Below are 22,871 nucleotides of genomic sequence, written 5' to 3'. Positions count from 1 at the left end.
AGAAGTTGTTAAAATGATGCATAAAATACAATATTCTCATATAACAACTGCAGAGCCTCTGTTACAATTCATGAAAGAACATTTTTATAATTTCGCTGTTAGCTATAGTCCATTGTTTACAATATGGTTCACTGTTTGTGTTCTATAGTCCAGTGCTATTTAAAAAAATGTTTATTCTAGTAACAATTTTACAACCTAAAATTTCCCCTTTTCAATTCAAATATATAATTTATTGTTATTAATTATATTCACAATGTTGTGTTACAATCACCACCATCCTTACTGAAAGATTATAATAAACACAAATAGGAATTCTGTACAGTTTAATCATTAACTCCCCTTTCCCTATCCCCAACCTGACTCCTGGTAACCTGCATTCTGGTTTCTGATTCTGTGAAGTTGCTTATTCTAATTATTTTGTATCAGTGAAATCACACAGTATTTGTCCTATTGTACCTGGCTTATTTCATTCAATGCAGTATCTTCAGAGTTCACTTGCGTTTTCACATGTATCAGAATTTTATTCTTTATTATGGCTGAATAATATTCCATTGTATGTATGTATATACTACATTTTATTTATCCATTCATCAGTTGAAGAACATTTGGGTAGCTTCCATCTTTAGGAACCTGTGAATAATGCTGCCATGAATATCGGTGTACGAATAACAGTTCAAGTTCCCACTTTCAGGTTTTTTGGATATACTGGTAGTGAGGATGCCAGTTCATATGGTAATTCTATACTTAGCTTTCTGAGGAACTGCCGAGCAGATTTTTTTTTCACTACCTATGTATTGAGGGAAATTTGGAATTGGGTGTTATAAATATATTCCTTTAAAATGGTTTCTTTAAAATATCAATATGTACATCCACCTAGAGAATAACTATAGCAAACACAGGTTTGGGTAAATCTGGTATGATACATATCTGGAGAAGCAATATGCCTCACTGACAATCAGTCAAGAGGTTTATTGTGAGATATCTGAGTTTAGAATAAGTTTACCTATTTCTATATCCAATATTAGTTCTGATAAACAACTGATTCAGTCCTATAGACTGTCTTCTGATTTCTTGAATTAACTCAAAGGGTTCTTATACTCCTAAAGCAAGTTACTTTTGAAAGGAAGCTTATTTGTTATTAATATGAAACTGTTACATTTTTCACCTTGAATTTATTTATAACAACATTTCTTAATTTACAGTATTACCTTGATTGTATTTATGTGGTTCCTGTATGCTTTTGTTTGTAGAAATGGATGATGGTGTTGATGACCTGAAAATAAATCATGAAAAGAAGGAATTAGGTGGTGATAAAATGGTGCCACACTCAAGTTTGGTGGCATTACCGTCAGCTGCCATCGATCATCACATTGAAGTACTTCTATCTGAATGGAGTAAGAATGCAGACATGCTATTCAGTATTCATCCTATGGATGGTTCTTTGCTGGTTTGGCATGTGGATTGGCTGGATGAATACCAGCCTGGTATGTTTCGTCAAGTGCAGGTACTATTAGTATGATCTCTACTTATTGTTAAATATGTGTACCATTTTGTAATACCTCTTTATATAATTTATGATACTCTAATGCTGACTCTTTTATTTCTAGGTGTCCTTTGTTTCCAGAATTCCTGTAGCTTTCCCCACAGGTGATGCGAACTCTCTCTGTAAAAGCATAGTGATGTATGCCTGTACTAAGAATGTCGACTTGGCTATTCAGCAGGGCAAACAAAAACCTTCTGGTCTTACACGTTCCACATCAATGCTTATTTCTTCTGGTCACAGTAAATCAACTAATAGTTTAAAATTAAGCATTTTTACCCCTAATGTTATGATGATTTCAAAGCATGCTGATGGTTCCCTGAATCAGTGGTTGGTCAGTTTTGCCGAGGAATCTGCCTTTTCTACAGTTCTCAGTATTTCCCACAAATCCAGATATTGTGGTCATCGTTTTCATCTTAATGATTTAGCTTGCCACTCAGTATTACCATTACTGCTGACAACTTCGCACCATAATGCGTTAAGGACACCAGATGTTGATAGCCAGCTGCAACCTTATGATGCTGTAAATATTGAAAAATGTTCTTTGGGACAACAGAATAAAAGCACCATAGATGTGGCATTTCAGGATCCCAATGGAGTTTATAGTGAACTTATTCTTTGGAGGGTGGATCCAGTTGGGCCATTGTCTTTTTCTGGAGGTGTTTCTGAGCTTGCTCGGATTAATTCACTTCATGTTTCTGCCTTTTCCAATGTGGCCTGGCTGCCTACTCTTATACCCAGTTACTGTCTAGGTAAGTGTTATGATTTTTATTTAAGAAATTTATAATTTTTGGACTTTATTTCAAAAGGATTAAACTTTAAATTTTGTAAATAATTTCTAGGTGCCTACTGCAATTCTCCTAGTGCATGCTTTGTAGCAAGTGATGGTCAGTATCTGAGATTATATGAAGCAGTTATTGATGCCAAGAAACTTTTATGTGAGCTTTCGAACCCTGAAATTTCTGTAAGTGAATGACATTTAAAACTGTTTAAGTATACAATATGATGCTTGGGGTATTTAATCTATAATTGTTTGGCATGTTCTAGAATTGTGACATACAATTTGGAATAAATGTGTATATCTTTTACAGTTATTTATTTATTTTTGCATATATATTGTGAACTTACAGTAATTCTTAACTCCTTTAAATAAAGAAAACTTTTTCATTCATTTAACAAATATAGTCTGTTCTCTTATTACATGTGTTCTGTAACACTGTTATCCCATAGATACATATGCCTAAAGGCACTATACTGTGAAAGTTGTGTTGGTTCGTATGCATTTTTTTTCTAGGCTGGGAAAGTTATAATAATAGGAGGGGAGTCTTATTCTCAAGAAAGGAAAAAGCCCTCAACTTGCCTACAATATAGGCAGGAGACTTTTCAGTACCGCTGCAGTACTTTTACCTTGTGACAGCTATACTTCCTTGTATGCTAACTAATAGCAACCCACCATCTTCATTATCTCAGTACTTCTAGCAAGCCAGCTTTTCTACTCTTCTGGTTTTTGTGTTTTTAATATTCTCTGAGGCAGCCCTTAACCATATTGAGCCTGCCTCCTTGGGGGGTCAGGCCAGCTCTTCAGGTACAAGTTCATGGTTTTGTTAATGCTGTGATTACAGAATTGAATAGGTTTCAGTGGTTGGCCCCAATCCTGTTTTTTCCATAAGTTTTTTTTTTTTTTTTTTTTTACTTTTTTATTGGATAATATAACATATATACAAAGCAAAGAAAGAAGAAGCAGTGATTTTCAAAGCACTCTTCAATAAGTTATGTAACAGATCCCAGTCCATAAATTATTTTTGATGTGTGATTTTGCAGAATACAAAGTTTTCCAGAAACACATATATAGTGTTAGAGCAGAAATGCCTGTATTTTTGAGGGCCTTCTACTTACCATTTCTTGTTTTTGACACCGGGAATTTGGATGTGAAAAAAACAGACAAAAATACATTTTCATATAAGCTTATATTCTAGTGAAAAGAGGTAAAAAACGAAAGTGTAAAATTATATTAATCAGCAAAGAGAGACAGGGTTACAGAGGCAGTAGAGAGTTCTACATAAAGGCCTGGTTAGGAAAGCCTCACAGAAAAGATAGCACTTGAGTAATAACCTGAAGGAGATGCAGGAGCTAACTATTTGATGTTTACAGAAAGAGTGTTCTAGATAGAGAGATAGCCAGTGTAAAGCATGAGGCTGGAGCATGTTTGGTATGTAAAGGAACAGCAAGGAAGGCATTGTGGCTAGAGTAGAGTGAGTGAGTTAGAAGTTAGTTGGGATTGATGTCATGTCTATTACGCTGATTACCATGGAAAACATTGAAGAGAATGTTGGAGTGATATGATCTGACATAGAGGATCACTTTGGTTGCTGTATCTAAATTAGAGATGGGAAGAAGTAGAATCAGAAAGACCAACTTAAGAAGCTAGTACCACTGTCTAGGAGAGAAAACAGGAGAGAAACCAAGGGCCTTGGGCTAGAATGGTAGCGATAGAATTGGTCAAATTTTTCATGTGTTTTGACTTGAATAGTTAGGATTGGACTGGATATGGGGTGCAGTAAAAAAGGATGACTTCCAAGGTTTGTGACTGAGCACTAGAAAGATAAAGTTACTGTGAATTGTGATGAGAAAGATTGTAGAAGGTGCAGGTTTTTAGGGGCAGGGGCATTCAGGAGCTGGATTTGGACATGTTAATTTTGAAGTGCCTGTTTGACAACTAAGAGACCCAGCAGGGTGGTCTCTCTAGAGTTTGAAGGGAGAATATAAAAATGGAAATATAAGTGGGAGGAAGATCAAAGGTGATGATAGAGTTATACAGAGAAGGTAGGGTTTAACAAGCAAGCATGATTGCTGAATCATATTGATTTTTCTTTTAGTCTCCAGTATCTTACAGCACCTAGAAATAAAAAACTAAAATTATGGAATTATAACCCAAACCGAACTCTGAAATCTGTTCTACAACTAATTGTTGTGCTATACTTTGAAATATATTTTTTTATATATATATATTATTTTTAACAAAAAAGAAAAAAAAAGTCAGTTGTAATGATAAAGAAGAATTTATTCCTTTTAGCCTCCAATGTTCTGGAGCAGCTAGAAGGAAAAATCTGAGATGATGGTATGGTAGCCCATAACGAACTCTGGGATCTGTCCTGTAACGACTTGTTGAGGAGTGCTTTGAAAACTATTGCTTTTTTCTTTCTTTGCTTTGTATATATGTTATACTATACAATTAAAAAAAAGTTTAAAAAATTGGAGATATAAAATTGGTAGATTTAAGGAGTAGGATCGAATGAAGTCAGTAAGGGAACCAAACAGGCCCCAAATAGAAGTAATAGATTGAACCCTGAGACATGCCATTGTTACAGGTGTAATGAAAGCTAAGTGTGAAAATATTTCAAGGAGGAGGGAGTTGCCATCAGGAGCAAATGTTACTGATGGTCCAGGTTTGGTGAAGATTGAGAATTGAACATCATTTGTTATTTGACTAGAGCAATCAAGGGCATAAGTGGTCCAAGGAACCAGAATGTATTTCATCTTATTTTTTTGCCTCCATCCCCTCTCATACTCCTCCTAGCCTTAAGATTATTTGCTTGAGAAGCTCTGCTTCTTAGGCTCTTTTATGAAATTAAAGTCAGTGTTTCATATCTATGGATATAAAACACTACCACCACCCCCCCCCCAACAATTTCCAAATGTTTCGTTTGTTTTTTTCTGTACCAATTTGAGCTTTAATTCTTATTTATTCCTATATATTTCCTAATAAGGCAAAGTCATAGAATATTTTATTTGAAAAGGACTTGTGAACATATTTGGCCTACTTGAACTTAATTATTACTTATCTATTATGCCTGAAATTTAACATTATTTGTTATTATTTTTCAATTTGTTTAGTAAAGGAGGTTTGTTTTCTTTTTAATTCAGAAATACGTTGGTGAAGTGTTTAACATTATAAGTCAACAATCTACAGCCAGGCCAGGATGCATTATCGCATTAGATCCCATTACCAAACTTGTAAGTATTATTTTTCTCACTACTTAGCATTACGTAAATAGCATATATAACAACTTATGTTATTATTTATTTGTATTCAGCATGGCAGAAAAACACAGTTGCTTCATGTTTTTCAAGAAGACTTCATTTTGAATAACCTTGAGAAAAAAAGTCTGGGAAAAGATAGCATTTTATCTGATACAGGTAAAGAAAAGTTTTTTCTTTAACTTTATTTTATTATTAGAGAAGTTATAGGTGTAGAGAAATATCATGCAGAAAATACAGTGCCTTCATATACCCCTCTGACACACACAGTTTGCCCATTGACACTTTGCATTAGTGTGGTACCTTCGTTACAGTTGATGAGATGATATTATAATTATACTATTAATTGTAGTCCATATTTTATATTAGGGTTTACTGTTTATGTTGGACAGTCCTGTGTGTGTGTTTAAATTTTTATTGTAATAACCCATATACAAACTAAAATTTCCCCCTTAATCACATTCAAATGTACAATTCAGTGGTGTTAATTAATTTCGCAGTGTTGTGCTAACATTACCACCATCCATGATGAAAATTTTTCTAACACCCAAAGAAAAATTCTGTACCAATTAAGCATTAATTCCCTATAACATAACCCCAACTCTACTCTCACTGTTTAATAAGAGATGCTATGTATAAAGATACTAGAAAAAATATGAATTGATATAATGTTTTACATTGTCTATTTGAAATTAAAATTGTTCTGTAATACCAGTAGTATTTTATTCTTAATCAGGAAATAAACATGAAAATATTAAGGGGGCTTGTCATTTATGAGCACCCAAGTACCTTTTCATTTCCTCTCAACAATAATTTAAGATATTTGTAGTTCTTTTTCTTTCTTAATGTTGCTTGAAAACTTTTCCTATGCAAATTTAAAAGAACAGACTATTACCCTAATAATATCTGTTCTCTGACTTTATATGTTCTACAGTTTACATAATTTTTATAATGTAATTTTTGCTTATGTAATTATACATATAATTAAACATGATTTATAATGAAGAAAACTTGGATTAAAATTCGTTGTAAAATAAGTTCATTTTTTCATGCAATAATCACCCTAATTTTATGATAGATTTTAGGTAGATGCAATTATTTATTTATTTTGAGTAAGTTGTGTGCTGATTAATTTACACTTTGGGCCAAGAAAAATTCTCTTGGATAATGTTATAATGAATACCTTTGATTATAAAAATTTTATTATGGAACTTCAAAAAATGATTGGCAACACAATTTTCATCATGATATATTGATTTAAAATATGTATCACTTAGTTCCTGTCTGTTTAGAGATTTTCCACTGTAGTCTAATCTATGTAAACATTTTGACAATGATGACTGCAATTAGAATGTATAGTATATGAAGCAAAGTATAAAGTCAAATGTGACTTTTTAAGGCCATCAATTAAAAAAAGAAATTTGTGCACAGCATGCATATACATTATTAAAATTTCAAGCAAATACAAATCTAATGTGGTAATGAATAAGTTGATGACATTCTGATATGACTCTGTGCTTGTCTTTGGAACAGTAGGTAAAAGTTTTGACCTATTTCTTTTCTTTAAATTCAGTTATTTTATCTTGGTATGTTGAGTAAATTCTTTCCTTTATTCATGTTAATAGTGAAAAATATCATTAATACCAACAGGTAGCTCACCTAATGGATTTTCTGAAAAGTTCTACCTAATTGTAATAGAGTGTACTCAAGATAACCGTTCCTTGTTACACATGTGGAATTTACATTTAAAGTCTGTTCCTGTTTCATTGGGTAAGTCTTTTTTGTTTTGTTTTGTTTTATAACTTTAAGTAGGTTTAATAAATTGTACATGATTGGACAGTTTGGTGCATAATTCTTAAAGTCATTCTTTTTAAATATGATAACTGTAGTTTGCTCAGTTAATTCAAAATAAAAGGAATCTCTGATTTTCTTGCTGTGAAGATGTTTTAGTTTTATTTTTTATAAAGCAGTTTTGGAATATAAGACTGTAACTTCCCAGTCATTACAATATTTATAGTTTTTGTTTGTTTATTTCAGTGTTGGTTCTTTTTTATGTTTTATAGACGAAAAAGTTGATACAAAAATATCTGAAGTAGTTTGGCAGCCAGAAGAACATTATTCTTCTTCTCCGGAAAAGATCTTATCTCCTTTTACACAGAAGTATCAGGCTTGCAGAGCAAATCTCCAAAGTACCAGCAAGTTGACTCTTTCTTCAGAAATGGTTTATAGCCAAGAGTTTCCTTTACCAGAAGGAGTTGAGATAATAAGTGTTAAGCCATCAGCAGGTTTGTAAATTTTGTGAAGAGACTAAGCAAATTTTACAACCCTCAAGTGTTTATCATTTATTTATAAAAATAGGTACAACTACCTCTTTTACATCCACACAGAAACAGGAATGGAAGTAATATTTAAGTTCCCGAAATTGAAAACCTGCATTTCTTACTGTGTTTTCAGATTATTTTGAAATTTGTCAGCTAGTTTTAGTCTTAGATGTGTATTTTTAAAACAAATTTTCATTACCCTTTCAGGAAGACACAGTGAAAGTTTCAAGGACAGAGATGGTAACTAGGTTTCCCTTATTTGCCAACTCTGAATAATAATTGGTAGTGGCTGCATAGAGCCATGTTTAGAGAAGTATTCTGAATGTATGGTTCCTACCATAAATGTATCATCTTTTTTCTAGGGGATTGGTTCTCAAAATGGCCCCAGGCCAGCAGCATCAGCATCACCAAGAAATTGGAAATTCTGAGACCACACTCCAGACATAATGAATAACAAACTCTGGGGTGGGGCAGTCTTTTTTAACAAGGCTTCTAGATAATTCTCTTGCACACTAAAGATTGAGAACCACTGTTCTAGGATATCAAGAATGCCAGTACAAAAACATTTTTATCTCGTAGTTTTTTTCATTTTTGTAGTCAAATTGTGAGTCTTTGTTCTTTTCTTCTGTCATTTTTTTTTTTTTGACTGCTTTGAATGCTTTTAGAGTTTCTCTAGGCATTTAGTCTTTTTTAGCAGGGGGAGGTATTAACTGTTATAATTTTACATTCTGCTACTTTTGTGTATTTGAATAAAAGAGGCACTGATACAAGTAAAGTTGAACTTTAAAAAAGAATGACTTTTATATTAACATAATTTTAATTTAAGAACAGTATGTTCTTCACTACTAAACTCAAAATGGTAAAAAAAATTCTTTAAGTAAATAAAATAATATGGTAAAGATTAAGAAACATTTATAAAAACAGTCTTGGGCAGGTCATGGTGTCTCAGCAGGCAGAGTTCTCGCCTGCCATGCCAGAGATCCGGGTTCGATTCCCGGTGCCTGCCCATGCCAAAAAAAACCCACAAAAAATCAATCTTACTGGCTGTCTGGGTGGTTCAGTGGTAGAATGCTTGCCTTCCATGTGAGAGACCGGACCATGCACCCCCTCAAAAAAAATCTTATGTAACTAGTACAAATTGAGTTTCAAAGAAGAAAAGAAATCCTTGGGTAAAAAGAAAGAAGGGATTTATTTTGTTTGTAAAAGAGAAGAATATGTTGAAAGCTTTTTTCTGAGTCTATGACTTTTTTTTTTAATCAAGACATTTGAGAAGAGTAAGATCTTTACTGCCTTTTTAGCTCAGAGAAACCAATTGGTAATGCCAGTTTCCTTTGAGAATACTACTATATTTCTTGCAGAATTTTTCTTTTTTTGTAAATAAGTTTGTCACACAGCTATACCCATTAATGTGCTATTATCTGTGGCTGCTTTTGTGCGTTATTGGTAGAGTTGAGTAGCTACAGCAGAGACCCTGTGGCTGGCAGAGCCTGAAGTAGTTATTAATATTTGTCCCTTTAAGAAAAAGTTAAGAATATATGATTATACTAAGCCTAACCAAACATTAAGTCACACTTGGGAACCTTTTCAGCATCAAGTATAGCAAATATACCTCAATTTTGATGGGCCCTGTAAAGTGTCCATTTAGTATGTAGGTAAGCATGGGCTATTCTCAATTATACTGAAAAAGTATGAAGGAGAAGGAACCAGTCAGTCTTATATATTGATACCTGTAAAATGATATTTATAATAGTATATAAACTAGCAAAGAATTATGAAAAGAATACTAGATTAACAATCAAGGCAGAACTCAAGTTTTCTGATTCTGAGACTTAGTCTAGCTGTTTGATTTGGACACAAGAACTAATTAATATGTTTGGTAAAGGGTCCTTTTCTAGGAAACAGAGTAACTGAATTAAATTATCTCAAAGTTCCCTTTCTGCTGTACGTTTTAGTGATACTGTCTTTTTTACATGTACTTTTTTTTATAGCATTAAATGCCTCTTATTGATCTTATTTACCCTTAAAATAAATATAGACTGTTCTTAAAAGTAGTTCATAGAAAAGGACTAAAATCTTTAGTACACAAAAACCCAAGTATTTAACCAAACTTCACATCTCGTTTTAGGACATCTGAGTTCTTCTTCCATATATCCCATATGCAGTGCTCCTTATTTATTGGCCACTTCATGCTCAGATGAGAAAGTAAGATTCTGGCGATGCAGAGTAACCAGCGTAGAATCTGCCACATCAAAGAATGGAAAAATGGATCTTGTATACATTTGGGAAGAATGGCCATTACTTATTGAAGATGGACTTCAGAACAATAGTAGTATAACTATTCCTGGTAGGCCTATAGAAGTTAGCTGTGCACACACAAACCGTTTAGCAGTAGCTTATAAACAGCCTGCATCTGATAGATGTTTGCAGGACTTTATGATGCATGTAAGTATTTTTGAATGTGAGTCTACTGGAGGTTCATGTTGGGTTCTTGAACAGACAATCCATTTAGATGAGTTAAACACAATGTTGGATTCTGGCATTAGTATTGATAGCAATTTAGTGGCCTATAATAAACAAGAGGTGTATTTATCCAGTAAAGACAGTATTACATCAAACACTAAACACTTAGTTCATTTAGACTGGATGTCTAGAGAAGATGGTTCTCATATCCTAACTGTGGGAATTGGATCAAAACTTTTTATGTATGGACCCCTGGCTGGCAAAGTACAAGAACAGTCTGGTAAGGAAAGCCTGGCATTTCCACTTTGGGAGAGTACTAAATTTGTGCCACTTTCCAAATTTGTACTATTACGAAGTGTAGATTTGGTCTCTTCTGTAGAAGGTTCCCCACCTTTTCCTGTTTCTTTATCATGGGTCCGTGATGGCATCCTTGTGGTAGGAATGGACTGTGAAATGCATGTATATTCCCAGTGGCAGCCATCTTCTAAACACGAACCTGTTATAACAGATTCATACAGTGGAAGCACTCCTTCTTTAATAAGTTTAATAAAACAGAGTAGCTCATCAAATTCTGCATTACATCCTCCAAAGAAAACTCTGACTCGATCCATGACCAGTCTTGCACAGAAAATCTGTGGAAAGAAAACTGCATTTGATCTTTCAGTGGATATGGAAGATTCAGGTCTCTTTGAAGCAGCCCATGTACTTTCCCCAACTTTACCTCAATACCATCCGTTGCAGCTGTTGGAACTCATGGATCTTGGCAAAGTTCGGAGAGCAAAAGCTATCTTGTCACATCTGGTCAAATGCATTGCTGGGGAAGTTGTAGCTCTGAATGAAGCTGAAACTAATCATGAACGTCGCCTTAGGTCTCTTACCATCAGTGCTAGTGGAAGTACTACTAGAGACCCCCAGACATTCAACAAGGGTGAAAATACAGATTATACAGAAATAGATTCTGTCCCTCCACTTCCTTTGTATGCCTTACTTGCAGCAGATGATGATCAGTGTTGTTACTCAACTTTGGAGAAATCTGGTAATCAGAGTACCTTAAATAAATCAAACCAATTGTCAAATGAAAGTTATGATGAGCTTTTTCAGATCTCAGCTCTGACAACTGATGTTCATGTGTTAGAAACAGATGAAGAAAATGCAAAGCCCAGAGTTATTGACCTTTCACAGTACAATCCAACTTACTTTGGTCCTGAGCATGCTCAGGTTCTTTCTGGCCACTTACTTCATTCTAGCTTACCAGGACTCAGCCGAATGGAGCAGATGTCTTTGATGGCCTTAGCAGATACAATTGCTACTACAAGCACTGATATTGGAGAAAGCAGAGACAAAAGCCAAGGTAAAACTAAATTAAATATAGAATTGGAGGAAAAACAGTGATATTTTTTCTTATTTTAGTATATACTAACTTTGCTTATGTGATAAATCGTAATACCCTAAGAAAAAGGCACAATGACTCATGTGCCAGTTTACCTAATTGTCTGCTTAATATAAAAGATTCAACTGTATTTTTTTGAGAGTTTAATAAAAGTTAGCAGATTCTGACTAGACAATTATTTTAGCTACCTGAAAATAAAAGATACTTTTTGGTTATTGTTTTCTCATATTGTAATAATCCACTGTTAAGAATTATTTGACTTTTAAAATATTGAGTGATTTTTTTTTTAGGATGCTGGAGTTAATGTTAATTTGGCCCTCTACCTAAATAGCAAATACAACAAGCATGATAAAATTTTCCTTACCCAGAGACCATCTTAATCTCCTTGAATCTCCTGAGTAATGAACAAATTTGAATGTAGAATTCCAACCAAAAAGATCTGAAATTAACAAGTCTACCTTTGTACCAGAACTAGGTCACTAGGATGCACCCTTTTAACTAAGCTTTAAAGGAAAGAATATAAGAAACAATATATTGATCATGAATCTTGACACATTTTACTTGAAGAGGTATTACTACTAGATGATATTTTTATATGAATATAATATGTTCACAGGTATTTTAAATTTTTAATCATTTCAAGTAAAAAAATCAGGCCTTCCCATTATATAGCAATTACTGTCATTGTTAGCAGCTTAATCGGGTGGATGGATATATGATTTGAGTCAATATGATAAGTATTATACCATATCCCAAAGAGAAGTTTAAACTGTTTTAAAAATTGTCCCATTTTAATTAAAATAAGATTTAGATCAGAGGAGGTCAGATTATTAAGAATGTTGGTTTGTTAATTCTTTATTATTTTCTAATTATTTGTACTATTTTCTGTGATGTGCAGTTGTGTAGAAAAAATTTAGGTAATATTTAGACCAACAACTTTTTTGTCAATTTTAGAACATTTATGCTGGAAAAGTTTTGGAAATGGAGGGTGGTGATGGTAGCACAAAATGGTGAATATAATTAACATCACTGAATTGTATCTTTGCATATGGTTAAAAGGGAACATTTAAAGTTGTATGTATGTTACTAGAATAAAAATTAAAAAAAAAAATCCATGGAACTATACAACATAGATGATGAGCTCTAAGTTAAACCATGGAGTATATTTAATAGTGCAGTTATAAAAAGGTGTTTTCATCAGTTGTAACATATGCCACACAAGTGCAAGACTGGTCATGGAGTTTATTGGTCATAGGGTAGTATAGGAGAATTCTGCACTTTATGCATGATTTTTCTGTAAACCCACAACTTCCTATAACTAAAACATAAGTTTGTCCCTGTATTTGGTGCTTTGAAAAATACTGATCACTAGATTTGTTATCATTTACTTATGTTTTGCTAGTAAAATGGTTTTTTACAAATAAAAATACGTAAATACTTCTTTCTCCTGGTTGCAGGTGGAGAAACTCTTGATGAATGTGGGTTGAAATTTCTTTTGGCTGTTCGACTTCATACTTTTCTTACAACTTCCCTTCCAGCTTATCGTGCTCAACTTCTTCACCAAGGTAATTTGGTAGTACTCTATTAAATGAAAGTAAGGGGGATATGAGAAAAGAGGCAGAATTTTTAATCTGTTTTTGCACAGACGTGAAAGTGATGACAAATTTGACATATTCTAAATTTCTTTAATTTCTTTTAAAAAATATTTATTTCCACTTTTTTATCTCCTTTGCTTTGGGATTTTTAATGTGAGATGAAATGAGTTAATGAAGAAACAGATGTTGGGCTAATAAATTATGTTATGTTTCCATATGCATCATATATTAAAGACCAGTTAGAATAATTTCATTTTGTTATAATTAGTTAGAGTTAAATTTTCCATTCCCATCTTTTTGACATTTACCTAAGTTCATTATCTTTTTTCTGCAAAATTAAAATATCCTTATTTCTTATAAAAATAATACATAGTCATTTTTAAAAAGTTTTACAAAGAGTATAAAATGCAGAAAATAAAAATCCACCTACCCCCCAAATGAGTTAACAATAGAATATATTTCAGATATTGGTATAGTAATATTATTGTATTTCACCTATGGTTATATATTTGTAGGACCTTCACAACTGACAGAATTGCCACTTAAGTTTATTTAAACAAATCAGAACGTGTATTGGCTAAATGCTCAGGAGATTGAAGGAATAGAGCTGACTTTGAGCAATATTAGATCTATCAATTCCATCATTGTTTGGAATCTGTCAATTCCAACTCTTTAGGTTGGCCTCTGCCCCTTGGTCTCATCCTTTGCTCTCTCTTTTCCTGTCTGACCCTTTCTCTCTCTCTGCTTCCTTAATCTCCTCATTTTGCATTTAGCTTTGGAAAAGTAAAGTTTATGAAATTCTAATTCAGAACCTTTCTTTATTTGTGAAAATTCATTAAACTCAGTTGAGAGGTAATAGGACTCAAAAAGTAATTTAGAGTGATAGTCCATTCATAGCATAGCTTTTTGATTTTTTGTTTTGTTTTGATTTGCTGGGTTTTTTTTTTTAATTTGTTTATTTCCAAAGACTCAGTTATGGCAGATATTTCGTTACTAGGAACAGGATATTAGATCAAAAAATTGAGGCCATTTATCACAAAGCTGCTTCTTATAATTAATCTTTTACTTTGCCCAGGTTTAAGTCTAATACTAAACAAATGTGTTGTGAAGAGAGAAAATAGAAGCTGAGCAGTAAACAACATATGGTGTGGACCAGTAGGTTGAGAGAATTGCTGTATAGTGGATGCTAATATGAAGGATGCAGTAATAGTTTTTGTGCCAGGTTATATTCTAAATTCTAAATGCTTAACCTGTGTGATTTCATTTAATCCGTACTACAATATAATGTGGTAGTTGCTATTATTGTTCATATTTAATTAACAAAGAAATTGAAGTATCAAGAGACTAAGCAACTTGCCTAAGTATGGTTAGTTAACGGTGGAACTGAATTTAAATGTATGCATTCCAATTCCAGAGTCTTTGCTAAACTGTGCTCTTTTCACCAGGCTATATATACTTTCAGCTTTTTAAATTCAGTAGAATTAAGTTCAGAAAACAATTGTTGATCAAAGAAAAGTGAGAAGTGCTTTGAAGAGAGAAATATGCCAGTGTAGAATAATGTTTAGGTCTTTCTCATTTTCTAAAAAGGATCATTTATAATAGCTAGGGGACAGAAATGCTGCAGCACAGTACCATATGTCATAAACTTGTTGTTTTCAAAGTTATATTAATTTTAGAAGAAAACATATATTCATTGTAAGAAATATTGAAGTGATAGAGCTGTTTGGAGAAACAAGAAAAAAATAACACATATTCCCAGTCTCCTTAGACAGTTATAACTATGAATCTCATCTTAAGTTTAGACATTTATAATTAAAATATAGAACAAACATTTCTGATAATCATTATGTAATCATGTTTATATTTCTTATGAACATTATTTTTTAAATTTCTTAGGCCTGTCTACTAGTCACTTCGCCTGGGCATTTCACTCAGTAGCAGAAGAAGAACTGCTGTACATGTTGCCAGCAATGCAAAAAGATGATCCCACTTGGTCCGAACTTAGAGCTATGGGTGTGGGGTGGTGGGTCCGGAATACCCGCATCTTACGCAAATGCATAGAAAAGGTAAGCATTTTTATTTTGAAGTAAAGTGAATTCATATAATTTGGACGTTTTCTTTAAATGACATTCTGTTTTTCCTCTATTTCTCTTTTCAGAATATTGTTAATATAACTTTTTAAGTTTATATTCTCATTCCTTAATTGGTAGTTGACACAAATTTGTATGCCCAATTTTTACAAAATATGTGAGTACATTTTTAGGAAAATAATATAGGAGAGCTTGTAATAGAAAGCAGTAGTCCTGTTGTTCACTTCTCCGTTTACTCAAAGGCCACAGTCATGAATTATTTTTCTCATTATGAAATGTATACACACACACATACACGCAATCATATTTTAAAAATTTTTGAACATATAAATGATGTCTGCAGTCTTATGAAGAAAACAATTTCTTCATTTAAAAAATGTTTCTTTGAAATTTTGACTAGTATTTTCTAATTGTAGGTAGCCAAAGCAGCCTTTTATAGAAACAATGATCCTTTGGATGCTGCCATTTTTTACCTCGCAATGAAAAAGAAAGCTGTGATTTGGGGGTTATATAGGTAGGTGAGAAAATTGTACTTCAAAATGAAAAACTTTTCATGAAGAGGAATGTATTAATAATGATTTGTTCTGTGTGAATCAAGATAGATTCTCAGTTATTTTAGTATTAAGAAGGAGAATAAGCCCAGGTGTTTTTCCAGAGTTGAAGCTTGATGAAGTCACTTTAGTTTATTTTCAGATTTATTGAACAGAAACTCATTTTTTTTTTTTTTTTTTTTGCTTAAAAGAACATATGATGCTTCTTTATATCAAAAGTAACTAAACCAAAAACTTGCATCTAGAGTGGGGAGAAGATGACTAGGTGGAGTGTGAAGTAGGCATCTAGATCTCTATCCTGTTGAGAGCTCATTGGCCAAGGCTGCCCTTCCAAACTGCCTCCTGGACCCATTCCTAGATTGCAGTCACTTAGAATTTTTTTTTTCCCTCTCACTTCCCCTCATCAATACTTGGTGAATGTGATTATCATAGAGTTCATCATTTGTTTTAGGATTCAGCTCCAGGTGATCCATATGGACAGTGATCTGGACAAATAAAATCAGCTTTCTGAGAGACTAGATCTCTTAGGATTATTTTGATTCAGGGCAAATCCCTTAGTGTTTTTGCTATTGTTTTGTTTGTTTTTATTACCAAATCATCCTAAGAATATGGTTTAGGGGGAAAAAAACAGTGATTGATAGGGTCTAAGTAACACAGAAGTTAATATAATTTATGTATTTTGCATGGATTTCAAAATGATTTCCCATAGTGCTTCTAATGCAGTTTTCCTCATGGTTTGAAAGATACTTTGTTCATTAATTTCTGAGATTTGTATGAGAAAGCAACTGTATACCTAATGTTCTTTTCTGCTGGTTAAAGAAGCAGGTTATGATAATATATGAACTAGCAAATGTTTCTATTGGTTATAACTTTTAATTGGCTAATTTTATATGATTGATTCTGAAATCTGTGTTTCAAAATTTTCTTACTTTTTTTCATAGATCTCAAAAAGAAACCAAGATGACACAGTTTTTTGGACATAATTTTGAGGATGAAAGGTGGCGTAAAGCAGCTTTAAAGAATGCTTTTTCTTTGCAAGGCAAACAAAGATTTGAACATTCTGCAGCATTTTTTCTTTTAGCTGGTTGCCTCAGAGATGCAATTGAGGTAATGAACGAATTTATTTTTAATAGCCCTTAAAGCTCTTCATCTAGGGCTTAAGTTATTATTTTTAATGTTAATTATAATTGAAGTAGCAGAATCTAATATTTATAGAGACTTTAGCAATTGTGGCTTTTAGTTTAAATGGTATTTAAACAGAATTAAGATTAAATAGGCTATCTTGAACTCATTCATATCTGGCTCTTAGTAGGTATAACCTTAAGAAAATTCTTAACTGATTATTTCAGTTAGGTAATCTTAAAAACAATTATGAACACTTAAGATATTATAACCTATGTACCTCATCATTGCCCTTTTGCTCAGAGTTTCATCCAAGTGATTGAAAACAACTTACTAATTTGGAAACACTATTTGTTGTCTGCTTGGGGTAAAAAGAGAAGAGTGCAGTTTCAAGGTTAAAATACATTACTTGGATTGATGCTATTAAGAATTATCCACGATTTCCTCATAAGGCCAGTTCCTTTTGTAAATACACATTTAGCACTAGCAGGTAGATTTGCAAGTTTTAACATAAATATTGTCAGGTAGATTTACTAAAGCAAGCAGTTTATTTTTTGTTTGTTATTATCCTTGCTTATGAATTTCTAATGTTGTTTAAAGGCTTGTGTTCTTCCAGTTATTAGTGAGTCAAATTAAGTTTACCCTATAGTGAATCTCCTTATTATTTATCAATAACTTTTCTTTTTTACAGGTATGCCTTGAGAAACTGAATGATATTCAGTTGGCTCTTGTAATAGCCAGACTCTATGAATCTGAATTTGATACATCTGCAACATATAAATCTATATTACGTAAAAAAGTTTTAGGAATTGATTCTCCTGTATGTATGCATTATGATCCTTTTCTTCGAAGTATGGCCTATTGGATTTTGGAAGACTATAGCAGTGCTCTAGAAACCTTAATAAAGCAACCTATCAGAGAGGATGATGGTAAGCTGCACTTCTAAGATGTTAAGAATTAAGAATTTTATTAGTTCTGTTTGGATGCAGAGCACTCTGTTGGGTGTTGAAGGTAATATACAAAGTAATTTGAATACATTGCCCAAGAATATATATGATTTAATTTGGGGCATGCAGTTAATGTATCTTTGGTGGGAAATGTTGTGTTTGTTAATTTCATAATTTTTATAGTAAAAATATATTCAGAGTAAACCAAATTGACTTAAGTGATGTGATTAGAAACTCTTAGGCTAAATAAACCCTTGACTATTTATTGTTCTTTAGAAAGAGTGAGATGCAGAGGTTTTCTTTAAAATATGCCTTCTTCAGTCCTGCTTCTGCCTTTTGTTTTAAAAATCCTTTTTGCTAAACCTTTTCTAGAGGCAAGTATGAAATGGAATTCCTTACATGAATTCATGTGAAAATGATAGTATTTTTCTTTCAGATATTTTTCTATAAATAGAATTGAATTATGTCTGGCAGCTGATGCACTACGTGTTTTATTATTTGGAGTACTAATTGAAAAATCTTCTAGATCATGGCTTTCCACATGGCATCTTTTAATCAGGAAGTCTCATGTGATGTGCCTTCTAAACTTAGAAGACTGAGCTGCAGATTTCCAAACTGACCTATTTTTAATGAAGAAATAAAAGAAAAGGCTTTTCCCCCATTTTCATATGCCTGCACAGATTCAAAATAATGTATTTTGATTTGGGATTAACGTGGTCTTATTTTCAGAACCAGTTAAGACTGTTTTCTTCTAGAAGAACATTACGAAAGATCATAGTGTATTGGACCAGGACATGGGAGTGAAGGCAAGAAGAAGCATTTGGATTAGGATATAATTAGAAGTTTGATTAGACAGAACTAGATCAGATATGGAGTTTAAAGAAAGAAGTGTATACTGAGTTTTTAGCTCTAGCAGTAGGAAATAAGGGAAATGAGATTTAGTGGGGCACTGTTTTATATAGTGAAGCCCTCCAAAAAGGTTACCTTTGGCAGATGTGATCTAAATGAGCAAGTAATCTATGTAGATACCTTGTAAAAAATAGTACAGGCCAAGGGCACACTAAATAAAAAGCCCCTGAGACAAGAGTGTGTATGTCTAAGTGGAACTACAATGTAGGTCTTAGATATAGGAGTCTAGTTTAGAGTTAAGTTGGGGCTAGAGATAGAAATTTCCATGTTATAAGCATGTAGAATGGTAATTTAAAGCCATAACTGCATGAGTTCACCCAGGGAGAGTAGATAGAAAAAAGTTTAAGAACTGAATTTTTGGATACTCTCAACATTCAGAATCAGGGAAAATGAGGAATATCTCTAGCAAAGGAGACTGAACAAAGGTTTCCAGGGAAATAGAAGAAAAACTAACAGCATATAAGTGGATGTTTTAAATTTTCGTAGAATATTATTCTAAGAAGAGTTGTTTAGATGGGAAAACAGCATAACCTTTTATTTTCCCACTGTATTAGAACTTCATTACAGATATATCCTTGATTTAATGCATAGATTAATGTGACTTATTACTAAAATGTTGTGAGAAGACCAAGTAAATAAAGGTACAATTGTATGAATTAAAAAAAAAAAGAATTACTGTACAAATATAGACCCCCAATTTGGCTCTTGAAGAATTTTTCTTGGCTCATAAAATGAATTTACTTTCAGATCAAACCATGATGTCAGCCTGTAATCCTGCAGTTTTTAATTTCTACAATTATCTAAGAACACATCCTCTTTTGTTGAGACGTCATTTTGGATCTTCTGATACATTTTCTACACACATGAGTTTAACAGGGAAAAGTGGACTGGCAGGAACAATTAACTTAAGTGAAAGAAGATTATTTTTTACTACTGCCAGTGCTCATTTAAAAGCTGGCTGTCCCATGTTGGCTTTGGAAGTATTATTGAAGATGCCCAAAGTCATCAGGAAGACAAAACCTTTTTGTAGAGCTTCTAGTTTTCTGGATACTAGTAAAGACTGTTCCTCCTCTTCATTAACGTTGGATGTAAGAGAAGATAAGTTTTCTGCTATTGATTGGTCACAGTCGTTCATGAATGGTTTTGGATCTTCCTCAGAGGGTTCCTCAGAGAAGCAGTCAAATTCCACTCTTTCTTTTGACTGGAGCCAACCAAGTGTTGTATTTCAGAATGACTCATTAGAATTAAAATGGGATAGTGATAACAATGAAGAAAACGAGGATCTCCCTATTTCAATGAAAGAACTAAACCATACACAGAAAAAAATAGGTAAAAAATCAGATGAAATAAATTCTAATGACATAGACTCTTTCAGCACACTAGATGAAAATGACATTTTAAGTCCATCAGAAGATATAATTGCAGTTCAGTTAAAGTTTAGAGCATGTTTAAAGATTCTCACAGTGGAACTTCGTACTTTATCTACTGGCTATGAAATAGATGGTGGAAAATTACGTTACCAGTTATACAACTGGCTTGAAAAAGAGGTGATAGCTCTTCAGAGGACTTGTGACTATTGTTCAGATGCTGAAGAATTACAGTCTGCCTTTAGTGAAAATGAAGATGAATTTGGATTAAATGAAGATACTGAAGATTTGCTTCACCAAACAAAAATGAAACAACTAAGAGAAAATTTTCAGGAAAGAAGACAGTGGCTCTTGAAGTATCAGTCACTCTTGAGGATGTTTCTTAGTTATTGCATACTACATGGATCCCATGGTGGGGGGCTTGCATCTGTAAGAATGGAGTTGATTTTGCTTTTACAAGAATCTCAGCAGGTATGTAATTTATATGACAGCCAGTCAAATAGTATGCATCAAATAGTTTTGATTCTGTTTTTTTAAATATCAAAATTGTTGATTTTCTTCATTGTATTTACTTTAAAGAATGTTCCCTTTTGTATGATGCTTTGTATTGTGAATTTGTAGAGTTGTATTTATTACGGTTTTCGGACAATTCAGTATCAGGCCCTTACGATCTGCTGAATTCATACTCTGTATACTTATATAAATGCCTTGTGAGATAATGAGCTTCTCTTTACTATGAGACGTGGTGTCCCATAGTAAAGTTTGCAAGTTTCTATTATGCTTTAAGTTTTTAATTTTTTTAAGTTTTTTTTTCAAGAGATCCCTGAATTTCTTAAGTAATGGATTATAATTATAAAGAGTTGGCTAACTTTTATTCTCTGTGTTTTTTTAAGGAAACATCAGAACCAATTTTTTCTAGCCCTCTGTCAGAGCAAACCTCAGTACCTCTCCTCTTTGCTTGTACAGCCAGTGCCAAAACAGTAGTTGCCAATCCGTTGCTGCACCTTAGTAATTTAACGCATGATATTCTACATGCCATAATAAACTTTGATTCACCACCCCATCCTGATATTCAAAGCAATAAAGTAAGTATGCTTATTTTCAAGCTTTTAATTTATCTGTATGCAATGATAAAGGTAAAAGATAAGTGTTAATGCTTTTTATAAAGAACCTTAAACATCAGACTGTACATAAGTGATTGTTTTTTATTTCCAACTTTGTTTTTTATCCTGATCAGACAAAATGCTTGTTTGTAGACCAAGTTCATCTTACTTGTTTTACTTTTATAACCAATAGGATACTTCAATTTTTAAACAAAATCCTAGTTATTTCATCTTATTTAGCTTCTTTATTAAGATTAGAGTAATAAGGTATGTGTGTAGACATGAGTGATTCCTTTAGCAGTACATTTAGCCAAACTGCTGATTGTTTTTAGACATACAAACTTAATATTTGGGTATAAACATAGCTAATATCTAAGTAAAGTTTTTCTTTGTCAATATTTAAATCATTATATATTTATAGAGTAATGTTGTCAGCTATTTTGTCCCTATCATTCCTCCAGGCTAGGCAGTGATCTGTGAACCAGCTATTGCAGAATCATTTGCAGTGCTTATTAAAATTTCAGATTCCTAAGTTCACTCCAAATTTATTGAATCAATCTGTAAGTATAAGAGTGAGGCCTGGTAACATGTGTTTTAAAGAAGTTCCTCAGGTGATTCTGCTGCAGAGCTACTGACATCTAGTAATTACCTCATCAACTACAGCACCTGTAGTCTGTGCATCATCACTCATCTACTATTAATATCACATTTCATATTTTATCTTTACTCTCTTGGCATCTTGAAATCCTTTACAGTATGACCACGTAGGACTATGTTTGCATATCTCCGGAAGGTTTTTGGTTTTTTCTGTTGTTGTTTTTTTGGCGTCATAAATCTGTCATTTGTGCTTGCCCACCTCAAAGGCTATGATAGTGTACCAGCTTCAAATTTTCTCTCCTTCCACAATGTTATCCTCTTAGATAACCTTAATACTTGTAAATTAATTTTGACCTTCATTTCCTGTACTGCCCTGTAGTATAAATGCCCACTGTGCTTTTTAGGTAGTTATAAAATTAATTTCAATTAGTGCTTGTTTTAGCCAAAATCTATTCCATAGTTAACTTTAATTATATCACAACTCTAGTGTATCAGTTAGCTTTTGCTGCTTAAGGATCATTCTGAAACATTAGTGGCTTAAAACACCAGCATTTATTTAGCTCATGATTCTGTGGATTTGACTGGTTGATTTTTATGGATTGCACCATTGGGGCTTGATTTCTGCTGCCCTTTCTTTGGTCAGCTGGTGAGTAGACGGGGTGATCTAGGATGGCCTCATTTACATGTCTGGCAGTTGGCAGGCAATTGTTGTAGGGCTGACAGGAAAGCCTGGGTCATACATTCACTTCTTTCAGGGATCAGGCCTACATTTTTTCACATGGTAATTGTAAGCGTTTTGCTGTAAAGGCAGCAAAAGCAGAATTTATGGAGCAGGGGCCAA

At 33.1% G+C, this 22,871-nt stretch overlaps 1 protein-coding gene across 9 annotated transcripts in view; it reads left to right on the top strand.

Moving 5' to 3' along the window:
- Window positions 1-22,871, top strand: part of DMXL1 (Dmx like 1) — a 232,644-nt gene that overhangs the window by 109,257 nt on the left and 100,516 nt on the right. For all 9 annotated transcript variants that reach the window (XM_077138868.1, XM_077138867.1, XM_077138866.1 and 6 more), the window contains 15 exons: window positions 1,251-1,504; window positions 1,608-2,292; window positions 2,383-2,504; window positions 5,465-5,554; window positions 5,635-5,737; window positions 7,229-7,348; window positions 7,642-7,863; window positions 10,025-11,710; window positions 13,207-13,314; window positions 15,241-15,410; window positions 15,851-15,948; window positions 16,927-17,092; window positions 17,799-18,036; window positions 19,711-20,801; window positions 21,224-21,415. In XM_077138868.1, the coding sequence (XP_076994983.1) occupies window positions 1,251-1,504; window positions 1,608-2,292; window positions 2,383-2,504; window positions 5,465-5,554; window positions 5,635-5,737; window positions 7,229-7,348; window positions 7,642-7,863; window positions 10,025-11,710; window positions 13,207-13,314; window positions 15,241-15,410; window positions 15,851-15,948; window positions 16,927-17,092; window positions 17,799-18,036; window positions 19,711-20,801; window positions 21,224-21,415 (5,345 nt within the window). The remainder of the gene's footprint in view (window positions 1-1,250; window positions 1,505-1,607; window positions 2,293-2,382; window positions 2,505-5,464; window positions 5,555-5,634; window positions 5,738-7,228; window positions 7,349-7,641; window positions 7,864-10,024; window positions 11,711-13,206; window positions 13,315-15,240; window positions 15,411-15,850; window positions 15,949-16,926; window positions 17,093-17,798; window positions 18,037-19,710; window positions 20,802-21,223; window positions 21,416-22,871) is intronic.

This window comes from Tamandua tetradactyla, chromosome 21, assembly GCF_023851605.1.
Source record: "Tamandua tetradactyla isolate mTamTet1 chromosome 21, mTamTet1.pri, whole genome shotgun sequence".
Taxonomy (NCBI): Eukaryota; Metazoa; Chordata; class Mammalia; order Pilosa; family Myrmecophagidae; genus Tamandua; species Tamandua tetradactyla.
This window is presented reverse-complemented; position numbering and strand designations above follow the sequence as displayed.